The sequence below is a fragment of the Pantherophis guttatus genome, chromosome 7 (genome assembly GCF_059756535.1).
Source record: "Pantherophis guttatus breed Tessera chromosome 7, ASM5975653v1, whole genome shotgun sequence".
NCBI classification, from domain to species: Eukaryota; Metazoa; Chordata; class Lepidosauria; order Squamata; family Colubridae; genus Pantherophis; species Pantherophis guttatus.
Genome location: NC_142069.1, coordinates 31802716 through 31828679, shown reverse-complemented (window position 1 = coordinate 31828679; position 25964 = coordinate 31802716). Strand labels below are relative to the sequence as shown.

Genomic DNA, 25964 nt, shown 5'->3' with positions numbered 1-25964 from the left:
TACTTCTTTCTCTTGCACCACTTCTATTTGCTCTTCTTCCTGGCTTCTACTTTCTGTTTCTTCTTTACTTTCCTGTTCTTCCTCCTGGTTAAAGTGCACGTTATAAAATTCCCCCACTTTTTCTGGTGTGTCTGTTTTGTATTTTTTGTCTTCCCAGGTGACCAAGTTCCCTTCCGGAGTTAACCATCTAAACATTATTTTATATCTGTTCAGTTGGGTTGTTAGAAACAGGTATTGTTGACGTTGGTTTCTGATTCTTCGGGGTATTTGTTTTACGACTGTGATTTTTTTTCCTTTATATGTCAGCATTTCTTCCCTAGATTTCCTATATACCTCGTCTCTAATTGATCGTTTTGAGAATCTGACATGTACTTCTCTCGCCAGGCAGTGCCTTCTTATATAGTTTGTGTGTACGCGGTATGTTTCGTCCAATTGTCCTTTTATTTCTAGTTTGTCTTTTTGTATTATTTCTGACACTATCTCCTCCATTTTTTCTCCCAAGTCTTCATCTTTTTCTTCTATTATATTTTGAAAACGGAGAAAATATGAAGCTTTCTCCATCTCGAGCATTGCTATTGAGTCAGACAGTTCCTTATTTAATTGAAAGGCTTTTTGCTCCATTGCCTCTACTTTTGTCTCTACTTGGTCTATTTTTGTTTCTGCTTTTCTGATTCTTTGTTCGTTTTCTGTTATTGATTGTTGGATATCTCCAATTTTGTCATTCATATTTTTAATATCCTCCCAAACTTCTCCAATTTCATTTTTAATCTCTGCATGGAATGTTCTCATTTCTTCATGGTTTTCTACTATTTTTTCTTGTGTTTTTAACAGTGTTTCCTGGATCACTGAAAACATGCTTTGCATGACATTTAGTGTCAATTCCGGTTTTTCTTTCTCCTTTTCTTTTCCTACCATGCTAATGTTTTTTGTTGTAGTGGTGATGCCACCATTGTTGTTGTATTTATAGCTGGTTTTTTCTCTGTTTTCTTTATGGTAGATATTGTTGACATTTTTAATGCTCGTGTAAAACTTTCCCACACTAACATATAATTTTCAGTCGCTAGTTTCCCTTATGGAGTTTCCACACTTTGACCACACTATCATTAATTACTAATCACTTAACATTACTTAGTTATTATTTTACAAGTTTTCACTTCTTATTTTACAGTATTTTCAATCAATCTAGGTTATAATTCATTCACCTTCCCCTTTTTCAAATTTTATGAATTCACCAGACATATATATTTCAAAGTTATAATATAATTTCCCCCCCATGTTTTTCATTATCTTACTGACTATCTAACATATAAAAAAGCAATTTATTAAATATAAAAGTAAGAGAAAAGTTTTTTTTTCCTTAGTAGTACTTAACGTACCTTCTCCGATCTCGTCAGTGGCTGTAAATGTAACTATTTCCTGTAGTCCATTCGTGTCATTCTTCCCCCCGAATCTTAGTCTTTCTCTCTACAATTGCTGCTAACGCCACTCTGTTTTTAAGTCCCAGAGGCACTTCTAAAACCCTTTAAATTCTTCTTAGCCCTCGCTGTTATTTAGGTTGTACGATTTATCTCCTTCTCCGGCTCCCTCTTTCTCCACCACCGTCTCTGAGTCCTAGGGTTATCAGTCCTCCGATATTGCCTAGTCACTCCGTGAGTTTCTTCTTCCTCACGCTGTTGTTCTTTACGTCTTGTTGCGCTTCTATTTTAGTCCGCCGCTGTTAGTTAATCCGTCAGTTTTGCGCCCACCTCAGTCCGCGCTTCTCTGTGTAGTTCCCATATTCCGTCTGGGGCTCCTTCGCTCAACCACTCGAAACTGCTATCCACTCTTGGCTTCACTCTAGGCGGCTGCCATCGCTCCTATCCACCCTGAGGCCGACTTTCTCTCCACCAGCTTAAAGAGGTTCATCCCGTATCCCCTCCGACACTAGCGCAGCGCCCGGGGGCTTCAAGACTTCCCCTTTTATTTCCCGATCTCTACGGGATCGGGAGTGCTCTCAAAGAGCTTCTAGTAGAGAGTTTTGGAGTTCCAGAAACGGCAGCCCCGTTTCCTCACCCCCTTCACGATGACGTCTCCGCCGGAAGTCCTGATTTGTATTGTTTTTCATTACAGAAAGTATTTAAAAAATGTTTATTCTATGAGTATTTGTCAGGACCAAGAACAAAGTATGACATGTGGCATTACTTCTGAATAGTTTCATTTATTGTTCTTCATCTAGAGACAGATGCTTGCCAGACTAAAGCAATCATCTACATAACTATAGATATATTATAAGGAGTAGCAGTTTTAACCCTCCTATTGCCTATCAAATTTTCCAAGCTCTCCTGTCTCTTTGCCCTCCTTCCTGGGAAACCAGACTATATTCTACCATAGTATTTAAGTGGGGCAAATATACTGTAAACAACTGTAAGAAAGAACTACTTTGTAACTAGAAATATAGCTTATTTTTTAACTTTGTCTTCGTATTAGATTGGATTCTGCAAAGTATACACAAAACCTTTTTATGTGTTCAATATCTTACACTTTTTCATTTTATGATTTTAAAATGTTTAAAACATACATTTGACAAATTCAGACTAAAAAGTAGAGACAGAAATAAATGCATGAATACTTACTTTTTTTAAAAAAAGCTTACACATCTTGACACAATCTTAAAAATACATAAACATGAAATAACTTTGATATTCTTTTATCAAAATCTTCAAAGGTATTCTACTTAAGTAGGGTAATAAGTTAATAAAATGGGAAGGTTAGTATTCAGAGAAAACAGAATTGTACAGCTTGAATTATTACCCTGTCTCTCCGAAAGCATGACCCACCAAAATAATAAGCCCAAACTGAATTTCTGGGGGTGGGCCTAATATTACCCCTATCCCGAAAATAATCCCAGGGGGATGGGCGTGGCCAGCATGAGTGGCGGCGTGGGCGGAACTGTTTGGCTGCAACTGCAGCCCGCTGGCCCCTTGGGGCACTGCAAATACCGCTTTTGCCTTTCTCTTTCTGGGCGCAGCACTTCTGCTTGTTGGGCCACTTCCCAGAAGCCGGCAGCTCCATGGCCAGCTGCTTTGCTTTTTCCCTTTTTTTGGGAGGCTCACGTAAGGAAAATGGGGAGGGGAATTTTCCTGCTTGCCATCCTTCTCTCAGTCTGTGCTGAGCTTGAGGAATGGATGACAGGCAGCAAAATTCCCTCCCCATTTTCCTCCCGTTTGGCAAAAAGCCTTCCAAACGCTGAGGTTTCGGAATGGAGGCGATGGTGCATCCAGAGTGCATCCAGCTCACTGAGTCTGGCCTGCTGCATCTCAAAAAAAGTAAGACCGCCTCAAATATAAGCCCAAGTGCTTATTTTCAAGTCTACAAGAAAATAAGACTCGGTCTTATTTTCTGAGAAACACGGTAGTACAAAACATGTTCAGAAATAATCTGGTCATAAATAGTGAGATGACATATTATTTCGACAAGTCATGAAGAAGCCTCAAAGAATCTCTTCAGTCTCAGTAAAATAAGAAATGAAGTGATAAATGAGTTTAAAGAGGTAAATTGATGTACCTTATAGGTACAGCTTTTACACAGGATAATATTTCTTTTCAGTATAAGTATGAAGCATTTTAAGTCACATTGGGTATGATTACATCTCAGCAGGTAACAGTTTCTAACCCACCTCTTAGTTAATGAAGTTTGTCTAGAGGCTATCTTTACATTTTTAATAAATCATTATACTGTAATAAGTTACAATAAATGCAAATTACATGTTATAAATTATTTAAAACATTTATTTCTGCTCTAAATGGTTTAACGTTAAAAATGGATTGTAAGCAGGAGAGCTAAAATGATTATGTTGGAAAGCAAACATCAAATTCCTATGAAAAGCACCTCTTGAGTTTAATATCCTAGCAGACGATCAAAGAACAAATTGAATTTCACTAAGAAAAAGTGCCAACGTCTATATTAGATAACACAAAAGGACTTCTTTTGATATTTGAAGGGATGGCTTCTATAACTAATTTGGTTGTTCTTCATGATATATTTATGAAATTGACTCATGGATGAATCAAAAAAGACTTCTCAAATAAAATATTATTGATGCTGATTCACTCCTACCCCAAAAGACAGAATTCTGTCATAAAAGCAAAAGGTGCTTCAACACAGTATTAGTTTAAGAGTGTGCACACTTATGAAACCAAATATGTTTGCTATTGTTATTTCCACCCTAAAACATTTTAGCTTATTTTTCAATTAAATTGTATAGCTTATATATTATATTGACGGTGGAAAAAATTCTGAAGTGATTTTTTTTTTTACATCTCAAAAACGTGGCATTTTAACACGGGTGTGTAGACTTGTTATACAGCCTCTATTATCTGATTCTGTAAAATCCTTAACTGTCACACCATGAACAATCTGGAAATTTTTCAGATAATCCCACATGAAACTCTTTGAAGTTCAATCATTTTGTAAGTAAGGCAGGTGTTACCAAATTCAAGATCTACCTACCAAATAAACATAGTTAATGTCTTAATCAAGAGTGAAATGATTTGCATTTCATCATGGTTAAGTGTCCAGATATCCAGAATCAAAAACTGTTCTAGAACATAGAACTGTGCTTAATTTTAAGAATTTATTTTCTTTCCAGCATTGGTTAGAGTCTTATTTCTGGGCTTGTTTTGTCTGAATAAGACTATCACATTTTAGTTTTTTAATTTAAGTGACTCCAACATCATGTGGGAATATATTTGTGGGAATTATGATTAATGGGAACTATGACTCCCATAGACCTAGGATTCATGTTTTAAAAGGTAGGCCATGCTCACTCTATATCAGCTAAGCATTTTAGTTTTCAGTTTGGTTAATTTAGAATTTTTCTCCAAGCCATTCAGCAATGATTCCCAATAAATTAAAGAACTATTCTTAATTCTCAATAAATTAAAGAGCTATTAAACCTGAGAAGAAATAGGATTAAATGTTGCTTTTTCTAAGTTATAACTACATTATTCAATTAAAAACAATTATTTTTAGGCACTGTGGTCCAGAAATTGAGAAGACTGCAAGTCCTAATTTTGCTTTAGACACAAAGCTACCTAGCTGAGCTTGGGCCAGTCATTTTGTCTCAGTATTTGGAAGGAAGCAATAGCAAACCATTCTGAAAAAGCTTGCCAAGAAAACTGCAGGGACTTCTCTAGGTGGTCTCCAAGAATTGAACGTGGCTGAATGGAAAAACAAATGAAAATAAAGTAGCACTCTTCAAAGACTGGAAGAACAAAACATTTCTCCTTTATATTGTAGAAAAAATGTTCTATATTCAGTTAACACAATAGTACTTTACATAAGAATAAAGGCTTTATCATAAGGATAAACCTGGCCGGGTGACTTTGGGCCAGTTACCCTCTTTCAATCTAATTCACTAAGTTGCTTTTGCGGGTAAAATAGGAAGCGGAAGTTGTATTAGGTATGTTCGTTGCTTTGAGATATATATAAAAATAATAAATGTGGGATATGAAGAATTTTTGTAAGATTTCTTAAAATAGCAAGAGAAAAGCTATAGTTTTAGAAAAATTAAAGCTTCTTACCTTTGGTTTTTTGATCTGTGACCTATAAGTAAGAATAAAAACAAAAGTCATTCAGTTTTCGTAAGTTATCATAGTTTTTAAATATTATTATCTAAAGGTGGAATACTAAAACATACAGTGGTACCTGCCAATATTAAAATTTCAGTCAGGCAACTCATTATTTCTATCAGTAGAGATACCGGTAGTATATATGCATTTTTAAAAAAACTTTCATCTTTTAATAATGTGATGTAGCTATTATTATGCTGGGCTAGGACTGGGGACCCCCACATTCAATTCTATTTTGGGCCATTCAATCTCAGCTCAAACCACCTCACAGAGTGTTGTTGTGGTAATAAAATGCATACCAATCCCAATTAAGCTGATCTGACCTCCTGAAGAAAAGGTCACATATAAAACATATAAACACAAAAGTGAACTATGCTATGGAGTGTGGCGATATAGATTAAATCCTGAAGGTGTTGTTTTTTCACCAAACTATTCAATTCATCAGGAAGCAGATAAAATATATATATGTAGGATTAAAGAACTAGTACCAAAAGAGAAATCTGTTCATAAACCATCCATATAAAAATCCAATCTCGCTTATCCTAAACTTTGTTCATTTTAAAAGGAGGGGAAGATATAAATGCAATCTAGTTACTGCTATTGTTAAATATGCAGGCTATATAAATCACTTAGAGCAGTGGTTCTCAACCTTTTCTTCAGCATGACCACTCCTTTAAATACCTTTTGTGACATGGACCACCAAGGCTTAACAAGATTTAAATCATAATATTTCTTCAAGCCTTCACGAACCCCCTATGATGACATCATGGTCCGCCAGAGTCCACAGACTACAAGTTCTACATCAGAACTACTGACTTAGACATTTACCAGCACAGTATGCCCCTAGCTACTTTCTCTCTAACCTCAATATGATATCTTGAATCACAATCTATCTCCCAGTGTAGTACATATCTTACCACAAGCCAATTGATTGTCTCTTAATTTTCAACAATTAACTGCTAAACCAGAAACATTATAATTCTAACTCCATTACCATAGATTTTTAAATTAATACAAATTGTTGTAAAGATTTCACTGCAATAAGCCACAATTTACAGACACTATTAATGCTTGCTTTTCCCCCAAACCATAAAAAAAAAAAAGTCAGGATACACTGTCAGTTCAGATGACTGCTCTTTAATTCATTTCTGAATTACCATAACTTGCCATGAAATCCCAATTGAAAAATTATAACTACCATTAACCTCAAAAGTATGATATATAGCAGTGATGGCTAACCTTTTCCAGACCGAGTGCCTGAAGCACGCACACCTGAAACCCCAAAATGTAATGCGTGTGCGAGCCCTGCGCATGTACCCTGCCCCCCACGCATGTGCACACGGGCCCTATGGATGCGCCACACCCCCCACGCATGCGCAGCAGAGACATGAAGACCAGCTGGCTAGCGGGAGGTGTGCGCACATGCGCAGCGGTGCTGAACAGGGGCGACGGCATGCATACCATCAGAGAAGGGTCTGTGTGCCAATTCTGGCATTTCTGGCACGTGTGCCATAGGTTCGCCATCACGGATATATAGTATGTTTACCAATCATGGTTGGAGAGCAGTAGTAACTATAATTTACTTAATTTAGAGCACAATAAAGTAAACTGGAAAAAAAAGGCAGGAAACTGAGTCATTAATAGTGTCATTTATATCATGATTTAACCACAAACTAGTATGTTACTCTTCCCATAAGTGGGTACAGGGAGAATTTACAGTGGATTGTTTGACTTGTTTAATGCATCATACAAATTAAAGACTTGGGAACTTTGTTTTTAATAGAAAACAATAGAAAACAATGAGTCCATCCCTCAATTTTGTACAGGCAGTATTTGACTTACAACAGTTCATTTGGTGACCGTTCAAAGTTATGACGACATTGAAAAATGTGACTTATGACCTTTTTCACAGTTATGACCTTTGCAGCATCCCTGTGATCAAAATTCAGACACTTGTATTTATGATGGTAGCAGTGTCCCGGGGTCACATGATCCCCCTTTGCAACTTTCTGACAAGCAAAGTCAATGGGGAAGACAAATTCACTTAACAACTGTGTTCCTAACTTAACAACCCCAGTGATTCATGCAACAAATGTTGTGAGAAAACTCGTAAAATGGGGCAAAACTCACTTAACAAATTTCTCACTTGGCAAGGGAAATTTTGGGCTCAATTGTGGTCATAAGTCAAGGACTATCTGTAAGTTTACTGACTTGTTTCTGTTGAAGAAATGGCCAGGAAATCAACATTTGTTCACAACTAAGCTGTATGTTTTCATCCTGTGGGGGCAGAGGTTGTGCAATTGATTTGATTGATATCCAGTTTTTCTGTTCGGAACCAGGACTACATAAATTTAAGATAAAACTAAAACTATAAAAAATAAATACTCGAATTATTAAATCATTTTCAACTTCTATACAATGATTTAAAGCAAAAAGATGGAAAATGTGCTACCATTCAACTATAGTTCTGAACAGTCCAGCTACCAAGTATTAAAGGATGCAGAGAGCTACCTTAGTAGCATTTGGAAGGCCATATTCCCTGTTCAAAATGCTTTTGCATATAGTTATGCAATTGTTTATAACGGGTGTCAAACTCAATTTCATTGAGGGCTGGATCAGCATTGTGTTGTACCTCGGGGAGCGCCAAGGGTGGGCGTGGCCAACTTGACGTCACTCATGTTGGGGCCACCTCTGGTGGCCAAGTGCTACAGCAGGACTTTCCTCAGACCCTCCCTCCCTCTCATTATCTCCTTCCTCCCTGCTTTTTCTTCTTTTTCCTTCTCTCTTCCTTCTCCTTTCTTTTTCCTTCCCATCTTTCCTTCTTTTTCCTTCCTTGCTCTCTTTCCATCTTTTTCTTTGTCTTTCCTCTTTCCCTTTCTCTTTTCCTGTCCCTTTTTTGCATTCTCAAAGACAAAAGGAGACACATTTCTCCATTTGTTTTGTTTTGAGTTTGTTTTGCTAGCCCTCTGCCAGTGAAATGGAGCCGGGGGGGGGGGGGGGCAGGGGCGCAGGCCTGCTGTGCACGGCCCTCCCAAGCTCAGTTTTTGCTGGCAGAGACACTGTGGGCCGGTCCTTTGTTGTTTCCAGGGCGGCCCCGCGGGCCAAATCTAGGCACTTGTGGCCGGATGCAGCTTGCGGGCCTTGAGTTTGACACTCCTGGTTTATAACATAAGGTGTTATAGTAAAAATGTATGAAAATAACAACTCGGGTTAGACTCAGAAGATGTCAGGTTAGATAGCATGTAGGAGCTATTTTATGCTGATGCAGGTACAGTTGAAAAATTAGAAGAATGCAATGAGTAGTTGTTATAAATGCAAAGTAGCTAAGATAGAGTAATTGATAGCTATAAAAGCTATCAGCCAATGAAAAGGTGGTTCTTTCTACTAAAAACAAAGAAGCCTACAGGTGTTTGTTTACAAAAGCAACTCTTGAATCTTTCTCAGTCTGTGAAACAACTATTACATATTAAAGTAATATTTTGAAATCAGTGTTATCACACACTGATAAGGCTACCTCTTAAAAAATCCCATTCTGGAGCTCTGGAAATATTACCAAAAAGAGGGGATATTTCTGCTAATAAATCATTTTTATAGTTATTTCAGGATGGATTACAGGTAGTCCTCGACTTATGACCACAATTGATCCCAAAATTTCTGCTGCTAACACTTCAGTGAGTTTTGCCCCATTTTACAATATTTCTTGCCATGGTTGTTAAGTGAATCACTGCAGTAGTTAAGTTTGTAACGTGTTTGTTAAGTGACTCTGGCTTCCAGAGACAGAAGGTCACAAAAGGGATCACATTACCTTGGGAATGGGACACTGCAACTGTCATAACTATGAGTCAGCTGTCAAGCATCTGAATTTTGACCATGTGACTGTGGGGACGTTGCAATGATCCTAAGTAGCTTTTCAGTGCTGTCGTAACTTTGAATAGTCTCTAAATGAACTGCTTTAAGTCAAGGACTACCTGCATTAGTTCACAACCTTTTGTTAAGAAAAGTAAAAAAATAATAACTAATGTTTTATTATTAATTATTACATAACTAATAATTAAAATATATTACAATGTACAGATATAAAGGGCTGCCCCTTCAAGTATATCCTATGGCCAAAACCAATTCTCTAGATTGGGTTTTTTAAAGCAATATTCTCACCTTTTCTATTCAACTTACCTACTCACAAGAATAATTAATAGGTGTTTTTAGATAAACACACAAGCAGAAAAATATACATAGCAAACCATCACTTGGCTTTATGCAAAATTCACGAGGTATCTTGTGTACTCAAAGGCTTTTTATTGTGAGCATAAAACTGAATGAAGGCAGGACAAAGTAGAACATGGTAGAGGGCATAGAGGCAGTTATTTTAAGTGAACTGCCGATTATAAAAAATGAATACTGAATGACAAAGAGCCAAATACCCTTACCTTCTGAGTAGATTCCTTCTTTTTCTTATCCTCTTTTTTTCTTTTCTTGTCTTCCATTAACTGTTCTTCCTTTTCTTGCTCCTTCTCTCTGTCAAAGTTTAAAATTAGAACTTATTCCTAAGTGTGCGATCTATTCCCAAAGAGTCTAATATACTGCAATATTGACTCTATATTATGTAAATAGAAATGCTTTAATCAATTATAGGGTTAGCTGTTCTAAGATAAAACTTTGATAGAATTGTTTAATTACCTTCATTTCTACAGCATCCTGTCCTACACTCAATGTATATTAGAAGCATGAAGAAAAGATAACTTATGCAGTTTGTATTTTCTTAATTTCAAACTGATTTTTAAAATTGGCAGGTTCAAACTGGAAACATAATTAGTACTTATTTTTGTGAGATGTTTCTCCATCAATGTATATTACTACCTTCAGGCAAATATACTCCAATAGGAAATATGCTCCTAACATGCTTTCGGTCCCAGAATATCACCAGGATTCTCCTCTTTAATATTGAAATGGTACCACTAAAAATATTTATTTTTAATTATTTATATATTGCTTCAATTTTACTATATTCTACACTATTTAAATATATATATAATGATATGAAACAACTGAACAAGCCAGTAAAACAAAATAGCAACAGCTGAGGCAGTGGTAGAGAAGCCACAAAAATACGCCTGCCCCGGGGGTGAAATGCTCCTGGTTCAGACTGGCTCGGGCGAGTAGGTAGCGATGGTGGCGGGCAGTTCGGAGAACCGGTAGCAAAAATCCCTGCCCCCGCTCCCCATGCCCACGATCATCAGAGCTTTTTTTCTTTTAAATGCCTCTGACTATCCCAGCTGAGTTGCCTGATCGGCAGAAGGTTTTTTAAAAACCCTCTGATGATCAGGCAACTCAGCTGGGATCATCAGAGCTTTTTGAAAGCATTTTTTACATAGTTTTACATGTAAAAAATGGTTTTAAAAGTAAAAAAAAAAAAATTGGCCACGCCCACCCAGTCACCACCACCAAGCCACGCCCACAGAACTGGTAGTAACCAATTTTAGATTTCACCACTGGCCTGCCCAGAGTCTGACATAACACAGAAAAGAGAATCTCTTTTTTAAAGTATACATTTCCACAGAGAAAATTTACCTCATGTTGTCACTTCTCTATGGTTCAGTTAAAGTGCTACCCACCCACCCTTGGGCTGGCAGGCGTAACATTTCCTGTCAATTCATATCCTACCTCTAGTCTGGTTTATTAGCAAGTAACTTGAGTTCTAATTTCAGGTGTGAGATGCATGCATTCCTCTTTTCTGAATACGACTAGACGGTGGGAAACAGTATGCCAATATCAGCACTACTTTAGTGGGCCTCTTGGAAAATCAGCTCCTGGCAGACTTCTTTTCAAGCTAAATCCACTGTGACCCCCTCTCGTCAGACAGCCAACAGAGGTGGGGTTGAAGAATAACGTTCTCTCCCATTTTACTGGGCAACATTTCTCTCAAGGGTATGCTGATTTAGTACAGACTAAACCTTCTGTCACAAGCTCAACCAGCAGATGATCTTTGGAGCTGCCCAGTAATGAAAAAAAACCCTTTCCTCCTTTACTGATCTTCCACACCAAGGATTGATTATCTGCCATGTGTGTTTGCTTTGAGTATGGGTTTACTGTTCTTACTCTTCCAGAAACTACAGGCTGATAATCTGCAGAGTCCAGTAGGTAGGGTGTACAGTGGAAGAGCTCAGTGTGAAAACTCCCCCTCTTCTTAAAACAGAATGCAAGAAAACTGAACCCACTGCATAGGATCATTTTGTTCTGTTACAAATAGCAACTCACAATAGAGTCTGCACACCATGAAATTGATAAAGAATGTTCTTGTTTTATGGAAGTTAACACCATTTTAATCCTGGAACACCCAAGGATAGTTTAAGCTATCTCCAATATGGCTTGAGATTGAGATGAAGGCAATATTATAGAGGCATACCAGAAAAAAAAAAGGTTGCTAGGGAATGTTTATCCTATATTTAAGAAATTTTCCTTATTCAAACTGATGTAGACTTTGCAATATGTTGCTCAAGCAGTAGATGCTCCCTTGAACATTGTAGAGACTAAAGGGTGACACAGTAGTCCTTGATTTACAATCATTTGTTCAGCAATTGTTTGCGTTATGGTGGTGCTAAATGAAAGGACTTATGATCACTCCCCAAAGTTACATCTATTGCAAACCCTCCGGTCATGTGATCAATTGTCAACTATTTGATGCTTGACAGTCAACCTGCAGTTACAACTTACAGGGATGATTCAACTCTCCCCCACCTATCTCCTTCCAACTATGCCTTTTTGGTTCCCTGCATTCGAAGATCCCAGTCACCCTAGCTAACCTTTGCTGTCTTCTCACTCTGGTTGCTGACAAGCATGCGTAGTCTGGTCCCTTGCAAGGCAGCTGCTGATTGCAAAAGGCTTTCTTCCAAAGGTCACACATGGCAGTTTCTTTGCTGGAACTGGAGAACACAGTTTCACTTGGCCAGCAGCTGCTTTGCAAAGGGCCCTGTGCAGGCATGCCTTGTCAGCAGTGAGAGCAAGAAGACAGAGATTAGCTGTGGCTGTAGAATGCAGGGCGGCAGTGATCTCAGAGTTGAGGGTACCTGAAACTGTGTGGCTGGGACTTTGCACTGTGTGATTGGGGCTTCCTGAGCTTTGCACTGTACTGCTGGGCCTGGTTAGGGTGGTGGAGGCTTCCTGGGGCAACTGCAGCTTTGTACTATACTATAGCTCAGGGGATTCCTCTGTGTACACACATGTACACACACACATCCATGAAAAATATTTTTACTGTTACTTATTTTATCTTGCTGTGCTGTGCTATGTTGATGTTATGATTAATTCAAACAGAAGGAGAGAAAGAAGGAAGGAATTATACAGGAGAGTGGTATAGAATCTGAAACTCCTGAGAGTAACAACAATACTTATTCTCTATCTACAAATTCCCTATCTTTTCCTAGAATTCTGCTCCACCTCTGAAATTCAGGCAGTTACTTTTTTCTTTAGAAAAAACAAAGTATATAGAAGGAAGGGAAACCCAAAGAAGTATACAATGTTGCTTCCTAGCAGAAATCCAAAGGAGCCTCCTAATCTCCATCTTTAAGTAATATATTAAGTTAAAGTTCTTGCTAGATATATTACTGGGAAAATATAATAAAAGAACTACATATTTAATATTACATGTGATAACGGCAGTGAGAATTCTGCATGCACAAAATTGGAAAAATGGAAGTATACCTATAGATGAAAATGTAATAAGGAAAATATTAGATTGTGCTGAAATGGACAGGTTAACGATGAAAATTAAGGATAAAGATGAAACAGAGTACTATTTAACTTGGGACTTATTTTATAAATGGTTAGAGAATAGAAGCAGAAGTTAGTAATTTATAATTAAGGACAATCAATAAAAGTGTGTGTAGATTAGATTGTATCGGGCGATTAGAAGGAAAGATTACATTGTATGTATTATTTTCATATTATGAGAAAAATGGTTGTAATTATGGTGTGTATAAAACTGTATTTAAAAGAGATGTGATACAGACAGTACACTGCCGTTGCAGAAATGGAAACATTATGTATAACAAAGGAAAATGCACATTAAAACAATTTTAAAAAAGTATATTTGAAATAATTGATATAAAGATGGGCTCTTTTACTTATCTTTTAAACATGTTTATAAATATCCATTTTTCATTTTTAAGTTTAAATTTAAACACAATTTAAATTGGGCAGTGGTCGACTTATGATTACAATTGGAACTGGAACTTCCCTACATAAGCTAAGAAACTGCTGTTGTTAGGCGAGGACCTCAGGTGTCTCATATCTTACCACATTTGTCTTCACTTCAACTCCTCCCACTTGCTTATCTTCCCCATTTTTATCCTTTTGGGTGCCCGCAATGCTACATATATCCCTGCTTCCCCCTCCGTCATCAGACAAGGCGGCAATGGTTCCCAAGGTGAAGGTTGAGCCATCATGGGAGGTGTTGTGTGGTGTGCAGATTTTACAACCCTATGCCTGTTTTCCAGGAGTGCTTGCCACACAAGCTGCAAAGTGCACAAAGTGTCTCCCAGAAGCCTGTGCCCCTCCCCTTCCCCACATTCTGCCCACCCCAAACAATGCCTTTCATAAAACCTTCACCTTCACCAAGACAGCCACTGCTGACGCTCCTGCTATGGCCGTTGATGGAGTGCACCGTACCTTGCCATGCCACTGCCTCCTCCCTAGCTAGGTCTGGCAAGCTCCCTTCAACAGACAAGGCTTCGTTGCACTGCCTCCCTCACCTTATTCTCAAGACTGCACACTCACCCAGTGCTTGGATCCCAGGCCACCAGCAGAAGGAAGAAGACAACAAAGGTTAGATGTGGTCAATGAGGGGCAGTGGTGGTGGGCAGCAGGGGTATGTGGTAGAGTGCATGACAGAGATGAGGAATGATAGGCAGATAATGGGATTGGAATGTCTCTAGTCATGCAGGTGAGCCTGACTTTTGATCATATGACCACAGGGCAATAGTTGTAACTTTGGGCATGGGTTGTAAGTTCCTTTGTTCAGCACTGCTTTAGCTTCAAACAGTCACTGAATGAATGCCCATATGTCCAGTGGATGTCCCAAAGGTGCTTTTTCAAGAGACAACTGGACTTTCTGGTTCCAAGAATGGATGAGAAGCGAAACGTCTTAAAAAAAACAACAACAGAAAGTCCAACTGCCTCTTGAAAAAGCATCTTTGGGACAACCATGACCTGGATGATTGAGAATCTCCATAGACATGTCCAGTAGATATTCACATTTACATTATCATTCTTCAGTACAATTCTTTTACAACTTAATTGTAAATGCAATTTAGAAGCATTAAAACTATTCCTCTTTAACAATAGTTAACAAGTGCTGATAAAAGAAATGTTTTTTTTAAAAAAATCAAGAGCCATTATGTCTTTAAGTCTCTTCCCTAGGTTTAACAAAGGTGACAAACTGTCTTTAAAGATCTGCTAGAAATAATGGAAAATTTCAGACAATATTCATAGAGTGTTGAATCCTTGACGAATATAGTATTTCATAGCCCTGGCATGTTGAAAAGACAATGCACACAAACACAACTTATAGAGAAATTACTTAAAATGAAGAAGGTTCCACTTTGATGAAGTCATAGCATATTGGAACAGCCAAAATTTACAAAGCTTGCTGCAACTAGCGAGACAGAAATGCATGAACATTTGTCAGCTTATTGCTTTATACTGATCTTCCTCATAGGGTATTTTAAAATCTACCATCACAGATCTTTCCTTTTTTAATAATAAATTTATTAAAAATTACAATTACAATAAAAACTAATGCAAACTAAAAAAAATGAAAAGAAACAAGTGCAGAAAATTATTTTTTTATCTATAAACAAATTCATAAAGCCTTGACATTTCAGTTCTGATGTCAACAAAAAGTCCATTAAGGGTTACTAGAGGTAACAAAACATATCTTTTAACCTTGATCAGATAAACCAACTTTATGTACCTTCCTTTTATTGAACAATCTTTATCTTTACTTTCTTCCAATAATGTCCTAGAATTTGATTTTTCATTTTTCTTTGTCCCATCTCACAAAATTCTTCAAAGCTTTAACAAGCCTCTTTTGTAAATCCAATATAGAAAAATTATCCAGATCATTCTCTTGGCTTGTTATTTGCATATCTTTTTTAATTATTAAGACATCTGCCTGGATGTTGTTGTTTTTTTATATCCAGTGCAGGATATTTTTCCATGTCAGTTTTGTAGCCTGTCTCTTTAAATTCACTTTCAAATCAATGTCAATCTTGTCAGGTAGAGTTGTTCTATCTTTAGAGGAAGACACTTTTAAAATTAATTTCTTCATCTACTGTTCAAAAATATCCTTCAATTATTTAAAATATTAAATGTAAAAGTATTTTGCTTCATTCCATACTTGTAATCTAGCTTTTCATTCTGCAGGGGTCATGAATTCAATTCTCAAATCCTTGAGTTCAATTCTCCTTAATCCTTCCTTATAAGTCTCTGTCCTAGATCTTTCCAACAAAGCAAGCTGAATAGAAATATATTTCAGTTCCCACCCAAGTTCCTCACAACAATGAATTTCACTTATTCTCAGTTCACAATAAGGTCCGTGAAGACTCATCATTTCTCTGAATCAGTTAACATTTGTGTAATTTTTAAATTAGTCACAGCTATAGTTTTACCAAATAACCTTTTGTCTTTACAAACTGTAAAAAATTATTTGAGCTAATGGAATAAAGCAAAACATTCTCAGTGCACTATACCAAATATGGAATGTATGTAGTATGTGTAAATTTCACACTATAAACACTTTTGAATCTTTGCAACTATTCTGAAGATAGAAACAAGGTACTTTTAAAAATACAGCTGCAGAAATAAAGAGACACTAATTTCTCACTAATGTGATATGGTATTTTATAGAGATTGAACAGTAGTCTGAATACAATCCCTGGAAAATTGTAATTTTATTCATAATAAGTATGGTAATAAGCATTAAAGATCATTTTAATATTTCAAAGTTAACACGAGATATACGGCTTACACTAAACTTATTGTATTTTAATAGAAACTTAGATTCAGTTTGTTTATCCATGGCCTATTAAACACACCTTAATTGGATAATAATTAATAGCAACCCAACCAAAATTGTGTACCAACATTGTTTGTAAATTTAGCTCAAATCTTTATGGTTTTTTAACTTTTGCATATCTAGGCAAAAAATTGTTATTTTACCTTTTTCTCTCTCTATTACTACAAAGCTTTATATGTATTTGTTACCAATAATATTTCATTTACTTAGTTTTCTATCTAGTTTTTTGTTCTTCCATTTCCAATCAGCACCTATAACCACTGAGCTTACTTAATCTTTACTGAGATATTTTAGGGTTTCTCCCTAAAATACTTTAAATGTAAACTTGGATCTCTCACAGATCTAATTTGTCAATACTGTCTTGACTCCTAAACAGCAGCAACCAAACCTGAACATCAGAAATATGGTAGGTTGTTTTGTTAATAATACTTAAATCAAACTTACAATTTGGATCCATGTTCAATAAACTGGGCCAAATACACTGCATATTTTTTTCAAATGTTTTGCTTCCTGAAAAACTTTTTATTTTCATTTATCTATTATTAAACTTATCTGCCACTCATCTCGCCAGACGATACTCCAGGCAACTTACAATCATTCAATTAAAATGCAATATAAAACATTAAAATAATAAAAGGGATCTTAAATTTAAAATTCAGTTAAAATAAAATTAACCCGGATGCAAAAGAAGAGCGCAAAGTGCACATAAGGAGGACGGGGTGTGTTATTTATTCTATTAACCACTTCCAAAATGCCACACCCCCATTGGGATCCCAAGCCGGTTGGCACAGCCATGTCTTTTACTCCTTCTGGAAGGCCAAAAGGGCGAGTGTGGATCTCACTTCAGGAGGCACAATGCTTCAGACGGTGGAAGCCATGGCAGAAAATACTTTTTTTCTGGACTTGCCAACCAAAATCCCTTTACCAATGGGGTCTGCAGCATGCCCCTTCTGCCAACACAGGTGTTAAGGGCTAGTCCCATAGGGGCGAGCCAGTTCCTTAGATAGCCTGGATCCATGCCATGAAGAGCCTTAAAAGTGGTAACACCTTGAATACTCTTTAAAGGTAGCCCCATGTTTAGCACATTGCAGTAGTCCATTATGACAGAACAGACCCCTTTCAAACAGAACACAAATATAATTTCAAAATTCAATAGTAATATTGAAAAATATGGTTATAATAATGTATTTAATTGCATGTTTCTAACATGGTGCAAGAGTTCAATAAAGCTAAAAGTGTTTAGCTGCTGATTTTTGTTTGTATCAGTGTCTGATGCATCTCACTGCAGTATCCAATGATGGTCAGCCAGCACTGATGGATTCCAGTTGCCCTGATACCATTTTTTCCACTCTGGTAATATTCTTGTGAAACCTTTCAGCATGTTCATCACTGAGTTTTGGGAAAGAAGTCCAAGTGTATATGCAGAAAATGAACCTTTAATGACAAGTTGTACTTCATGGCCTTGAATGCTCTAAGAAGTTTGTCAACCAGCTGAAATGTAGTTTGGTACATTTTAGTTGCCAGGAAAATTCAATGACATCCTTGAATGCTTTCCAGATGCTTTTTTTCTGGCCTCACTAACAGATATTTAATCTGCTTGTCATGAATGCTGTGTCTGCTCTGATGGACCAACAAAAATGCCTTCCTTAACTTGGCATTAGTTATTCTTGGAAACATCCATCTCAAATAATGAAAATCTTCACCTTCCTTGTTCATCACATAAATTTTACATCAGTCCTAGTTTATGTGAAGCACAGGCAAAAATATCTTTGTCAGGTCAACAAGAGTTATATGTGCCACGTTTTTCAGTTCTAAAACCAAATTTTTCGAAGTGACCATTTCTTATTAATGTGACTCTCTTGCATGGCTGTCCCATTCACATATGTAATAACAGTACTTGGTATATCCAAGCTGCATTCCAAGTACCAGAACCTCGACTACTTTTAGATCTCCACAGATATTTCAAGTTCTATTTGATATAGTGGGGCAAAAAAGTATTTATCAGCCACCAATTGTGCAAGTTCTCCCACTTAAAAAGATGAGAGAGGCCTGTAATTGTCATCATAGGTAGACCTCAACTATGAGAGACAAAATGAGAAAACAAATCCAGACAATCACATTGTCTGATTTGGAAAGAATTTATTTGCAAATTATGGTGGAAAATAAGTATTTGGTCACCTACAAACAAGCAAGATTTCTGGCTTTCACAGACCTGTAACTTCTTCTTTAAGAGGCTCCTCTGTCCTCCACTCATTACCTGTATTAATGGCACCTGTTTGAACTTGCTGTCAGTATAAAAGACACCTGTCCACAACCTCAAACAGTCACACTCCAAACTCCACTATGGTGAAGACCAAAGAGCTGTCGAAGGACACCAGAAACAAAATTGTAGACCTGCACCAGGCTGGGAAGACTGAATCTGCAATAGACAAGCAGCTTGGTGTGAAGAAATCAACTGTGGGGGCAATAATTAGAAAATGGAAGACATACAAGACCACTGATAATCTCCCTCGATCTGGGGCTCCACGCAAAATCTCACCCCGTGGGATCAAAATGATCACAAGAACGGTGAGCAAAAATCCCAGAACCACACGGGGGGACCTAGTGAATGACCTGCAGAGAGCTGGGACCAACGTAACAAAGGCTACCATCAGTAACACACTACGCCGCCAGGGACTCAGATCCTGCAGTGCCAGACGTGTCCCCCTGCTTAAGCCAATACATGTCCGGGCCTGTCTGAAGTTTGCTAGAGAGCATTTGGATGATCCAGAAGAGGATTGGGAGAATGTCATATGGGCAGATAAAACCAAAGTAGAACTGTTTGGTAGAAACACAACTCGTCGTGTTTGGAGGGGAGATAATGCTGAGTTGCATCCAAAGAACACCATACCTACTGTGAAGCATGGGGGTGGCAACATCATGCTTTGGGGCTATTTCTCTGCAAAGGGACCAGGACGACTGATCCGTGTACAGGAAAGAATGAATGGGGTCATGTATTGTGAGATTTTGAGTGCAAACCTCCTTCCATCAGCAAGGGCATTGAAGATGAAACGTGGCTGGGTCTTTCAGCATGACAATGATCCCAAACACACCGCCCGGGCAACGAAGGAGTGGCTTCGTAAGAAGCATTTCAAGGTCCTGGAGTGGCCTAGCTGTCTCCAGATCTCAACCCCATAGAAAACCTTTGGAGGGAGTTGAAAGTCCGTGTTGCCCAGTGACAGCCCCAAAACATCACTGCTCTAGAGGAGATTTGCATGGAGGAATGGGTCAACATACCAGCAACAGTGTGTGCCAACCTTGTAAAGTCTTACAGAAAACGTTTGACCTCTGTCATTGCCAACGAAGGATATATAACAAAGTATTGAGATGAACTTTTGATATTGACCAAATACTTATTTTCCACCATAATTTGCAAATAAATTCTTTCCAAATCAGACAATGTGATTGTCTGGATTTGTTTTCTCATTTTGTCTCTCATAGTTGAGATCTACCTATGATGTCAGTTACAGGCCTCTCTCATCTTTTAAGTGGGAGAACTTGCACAATTGGTGGCTGACTAAATACTTTTTTGCCCCACTGTTCAGGATGTACTTCAACAACAGTTCTCTGTGTTCACACATTTCTTTCCTGTGTGCAGTCAACAGATACAGGATATATACTGCTGCTGTGTAGAAAGATTTCTATAAAATGGTATAAGCAAGACTAAATTGCAGGTTATTTTCATGGTTAGTAGCCAAAAATTTGTAAGATACATCTAAAAGTGTTCAGGAAACAAAATCTTTGTTGTCTAGTGATATTCCTATGGAGTTCTTTGAATTTCTCAGCCTAGAGAAAATACCTAGGACTAAAGGAGTGTTGCCTGGCTGGTAGTGACCATTATGGAATGAATGCTGCAAACTTTAATGATTACATGAATTACAGTCTATGAAAACTGAATTAATAGATTAACCCTTTGTCAGAAGACTGACAAAGCTAACCCCTAATAGGATAGTTATCTCAATGTAGATTTTACAACAGAACATAAATGCAAATGTCTATATGATTAAAGTTAGCATTTCAAAGAAAATGCTGTTGTTATTAATATAGGAGAACTGGCTTTTAAAACCAGAGAAAGATTTAAAGGCACACCTCTTTCAACATATTTTTCCTCTTTTTTTGAATTCTGAAAGTTTTCAAAATATATTATGGCCACATTTCCAAATGTGATATGTGATTTGCTGTATATCAGAAAAAGTGTATATATACACAAACTGTATCAACCTTAACTTTTATATAATAAAAATGGAGAAGCAGAACATCTAGAAAATAGCTATAAATAAGACACTGAAAAATTTGATTACTTAAAAGTATAATTCCTCTCTTTTATCAAGAACATCAAGTTCAACTTCTACAAAATGATGATCTATTGCTGCAAACCACCTTATTGCTCCTTCTACTGTTGTATATTATTATAGTAATAGTTGAAAATTCCAAAGAATTTCTTTCAATTAATTTAACAGGTAGTCTTTGTTTAATGACCACTCATTCACTGATCAAAGTAACCACTCGTTCAGCAACCAAAGTTACAAAGGCATTGAATGAATGGTACTTACAATTGGTCACTGAAGTTCCAGCTGTTCCAGCAGTCTCGCCTGCGGTCATGTGATTTGTGATCTAGGTGCTTGGCAACCAGTTGCACTTGTAATGATTGCAGTCTTCTGCAGTCAAATGATCACCTTTTGTGACCTTTGCTGCCAGCTTCCCACAAGCAAAGTCAATGGGGAAACCGTCAGGGGAGATCAGAAATCTCGTTTGCACCCTTCCCCACCTAGCAGCAGCCACCACCAGCTCTACCACACTCTGGGGCTGCCTGCGCACCCTTCTCCCAGTCCTGTCAGAGTGGCTACTGATGCACTCTTCCCTGCTGGCAGCAGCCACCTCAGGCCCTGGCGCATCTTAATTGCCTACCTGTAAGATACCTGGGATTTGCTTAATAACCTGTGAACCCCTAACAACAGCAAGAAAAGGTACTAGAATTTCTGTTGCTAAGCCATGCAGTGATGCAATGTCATGCTTTATGACTGCATTACTTAGCAAAAAATTCATATCCAATTATTGTCATTAACCAAGGACCATCTGTCAAGTGTGCATTGATCTACTAGTTATTTTAAGGAGGTTAGCTGACAGCCAATTTCTGATTTTGCTTTCAGAAAAATTCTTCCCTTCACAAAAAGAAACAATTCAAATTCTAATGTTTTGCTAATTAACTAATTGCACTGGCCTTTCTAACCTCTGGGGCAATATGAGTCTTGTCCTGTTATCTGAATCAGCAGTAGTGTGGCTGCTTTGTCCTTTGCACAGAGGAGAAAAGTAAGCAGGCAAGCAACAGAGAACAGGTTTTGTGTGGGCTAATGGTCAAAGCAGAGATGAGAACAGGAAGTACTAAGGGGATAGATGTACAGCTGGCAGGTAAGAAAACAGATAGGCAGGACAGGAAAAAGGAGAGGGAAGGAAATAAGAGTAGGTAGTACAGGGTCCATCAAAATTTAATACCAACGTTTTAGAGGGTTCTAGAGGCATACAGAGGTCTTGTCTGTTCTGGATTAAATGAGACAAATAAGCAATAATAAATTTTCTTCAGTATTTCTGCACAACATTATAAAATAAGAACAAAAACCTATAATTATATTTGGTCATATTCAAAAACTTTAGTCCGCTTAATGGTCAAACTTAAATCTTTTGTGGCTGATAAGGCTCTATAAATGGATAAAAAATGCTGTGGAATCATTACTGAGAGCCTGCACCTCTGTGCAGAGTAACAGGCATTTTGAAGATCAAAATTGATCAACTAATGTCTGTTACTATTGTTCTAAACTGGCTGACAGTGTACATGGCTTCACAAAAAAATGCTAATACAGCTCTTTCTCCCATCTAACAGTGTGGTGATGGATAGAGAAGATTTAATCCTTTGAACATCTGTTTTCAGGACAAGGGCTAGATTTATGAGGGATTTTCCCCTATATTATACATTCTTTTTTATTAGTTTATTCATTGATTAAATTTTTGGACTAGAACAATTATAGGGAGGCAAAAAAAAATACCATGTTTTCCTGAAAATAAGACCCTGTCTTATATTTTTTTTGAATCCTGAAATAAGTCTTGGCCTTATTGCCATGAGCTCAAAAGCCCGATTGGGCTTATCAGGGAATGTCTTATTTTGGGGGAAACAGGATAGTAATGTCTTTCTCTAGATTTCTTTCAATATGTGTGCTTCAATGGATAGGAAGAAGTCATATGCTTTCTAGGAGTGTCCATGAAGTTTTAAAAGAGAAAGTAGCTTTTTCAGGAAACAAAGTCTGCACTAACAAGGAGAATATAAAGTATTATAAACTCTAGCAGAAAGTATAAGGTATAAAATAAAAATTACAAAATAGAATAAATACATGACAAAAAAGAGGGGGCAGGGAAGAATAGGAACAATTCTAAACATATTTAAATGAGAAAACCAACCAGTGAAGGGGCAGACCTATATTTCATTTAATACCGTAGAGAAGCTGCTTCCATGATTGGTTTTCTGAATGAAAGGTATATTTGAGTGAGGATGATATGGAGATTGCAAAGAAAATGGGCTATAGTAATTGTTTGCATCTATCTTTACTATAGATACAAACAGATACCTGAAGCCTTATTGATTTTCTTAAGGAAATTTGAACAACAAAAGCAAACTGAGGTAATATGATATTTTAAGACATCTTGGGAAACTACACTTGTAATAAATAATTGGGCCTAATGGCACCCATCCAAGAATTCCGAAAGAAGTTAAACATAAAATTGTAGATCTAGTAGCGCAAAAAAAAAAGAAAGAAAAAGTAATTTGTCACTAAAATCAAGCTCAGTATCAAAAGTTTGGAAGATACCAAATGTGAATACCATTTTTTAAAACAGAAATCCAGGAAAGGTCAAGTTATTAATCATTCAACTTAATGTCTTTCCAGACAAATGGTAGAAATGGCAATTAAAGAAAAAAAAAAACCTTGATACGTAGAAACAACATTGCTGAAAAAAATCAGCATGAATTCTGCGAAGGTAAATCCTGCCTCAACACCTTTTTAGTATTTGTAGAACTGATGGATGGGGGTGACATTTTCAAATTCTAATCTTTTGACTAAGTTGCTCATCAAAGACTCTTAATTTAGCAATAATGGTCTTGATTTTTGGGTGAATTGGTGAAGTTTGCAGGATACTAAATTATTCAAGATGATAAAACTGATTTCAAAAATTGTTTTATCAGGTGAATATTCAGAAAATTCAATTGTCTGAAAACCCTTAAATGATTAGAAATTAGGTCATTTTAAAGACTGTGTTCTCCATTATTCATCTCCCACGTTTTAAGAATAATCCAAAGCAAACAGATTTTAAAAAAACAAATTAACTAAACGTAAAAATGGATTGCTTCCTCTCTTTTCCATACAGACATGCCAGAGGAGGAAGAGAGAGGAAACAAAATATAAGAGCCTAACTCTAAGCCTCAGGGAACACGGAACATTAAGAAGTATGAATATGGCAAATCTTAACCCACTGAAAAAGGAAATGAAATGATTAAAAATTGACATCTTGGTCACAAGTAAACAGAATTGGATTGGGAGTAGACGTTTTCAGACAGACAATCACATTCAGGACATGAAAAACAAGCAAGGAATGATGCTGCTTTTATAGTTATGAAAGCTATAGCAGAAACAGTAGTTGGCTACAATGCAATCAATGAATAATAGTGATTAAATTTGGTGGACAATCTTTAATATAGCAATAGTAAGAGCATTTAGATGGGGCGTTGGTCTTACCTGATACGCTCCTTCTCGTTGGGTGGAGATAGCATCCAGGAATGGGTTGATCTTGTCTGCTTAGCTGATTGGACTGAGTCTGTCAGAGCTGTTAGGACACGCCTCTGTTGCTAGGGCTCCCCAACTTTTGGCAAAGATGAAGTGACAGACTCGATGTGTCATTCTCAAAGATCCTTTTCGTCCCAGATGGTCTTCAGGGTGGGGCTGGATGCTATCTCCACCCAACGAGAAGGAGCGTATCAGGTAAGACCAATGCCCCTTCTCCATAGTGGTGGAGATTGCATCCAGGAATGGGACATACCTGCTGACTGTCCTATGGGTGGGCTGCAGTCGGGTCCGAAGTCCCCCACTCCGTATGAACACGCTGAAGCACTCTTCGACCAAATGCCACCTCCGCCGAGGCGAAGATGTCCAACTTATAGTGCTTGATGAAGGGAGAAGGAAAGGACCAAGTTGCTGCATGACAGACCTCCTCTATAGATGCCTGTGTTGCCCACGCCGCAGTTGTAGCCACATTCCGGGTGGAATGTGCAGTAATTCGGGAAGGTCTTGGAAAGACCTGCAGTTCATAGGCCTTGGCAATGGTCGACCTAAGCCATCGTCCCACCGTGGAAGGGGTGACCCTGTTGCCCAACATGGCCGGCTGGAATGAGACAAACAGGGACTCTGTTTTCCTTAGGTCAGCAGTCTGTTTGACATAGATGCGGAGGGCCCTCCTCACTTCCAAGGTGTGCCATCTTTTCTCCAAGGGGTGGACTGTGTCCAGACCTCACTTCTTTCGAGGCAGTTGTCTTACTGTTTCAGCAGCTTTTGTTCCTGCGCTGCTATTAGCTGCCGCCTCACCCGCCATTTTAAATCCTGCCCTTTTTCGTGCCCTTTTCTTCCCTTTGAATAAGGGCTTTTAGGGTTTCTGGCAGTTCTGGGGCTCCTGGAGCACAATGCTCCTTTAAGTCTATAGGAGAGCTCTTGGCCAGTGAGACAGTGGCCCTTATTTGACTAAATGGGAGAGCGAAGCTCCACTCGGCTCAGCGGCATGGCTATGCAAATTGGAGCTCTGAAGTCCCTTCAAGCAGCGATCAGCAGCTTTCTTCCTTTAATGGAAGCACAAAGCTCCGTGTAAAACCGCTCTGCAGCTGTTCGAGTGGAAGCTACTGCTCCAGTCAACTTGCTGTTAGTCTGGGCTCAATGGGAGTGCGAAGCTCCACTGCCGCTCTTTGCGTCGTTTGGGCGATTACAAGAGCTCCAGATGCTTCAGAGGCGGGCGCCATGGCACAGAGTAGTCCTTGGAGCACGAAGTTCCTATAATGGCCGCCCAACTTGATCAATAATGGGAGCACGAAAGCTCCACCAAGCAGCCTCCCTGGCTGTCAAATTGGGAGCACAAAAGCTCCACTATGTGGTGGTTAAGGCGGGAGCGCAGAAGCTATGCTATCCCTTAGAAGGGTCCTTGCAATCCGTTAATAC

The 25964-nt window shown here is 38.0% G+C and overlaps 1 protein-coding gene across 22 annotated transcripts in view; it reads right to left on the bottom strand.

Moving 5' to 3' along the window:
• The window catches only part of TNRC6B (trinucleotide repeat containing adaptor 6B), a 123304-nt gene that overhangs the window by 54248 nt on the left and 43092 nt on the right, over positions 1-25964 (bottom strand). For all 22 annotated transcript variants that reach the window (XM_060694575.2, XM_087873897.1, XM_034403196.3 and 19 more), the window contains 2 exons: positions 10037-10124; positions 5562-5583 (listed from right to left, as the gene is read on the bottom strand). In XM_060694575.2, the coding sequence (XP_060550558.2) occupies positions 5562-5583; positions 10037-10124 (110 nt within the window). The remainder of the gene's footprint in view (positions 1-5561; positions 5584-10036; positions 10125-25964) is intronic.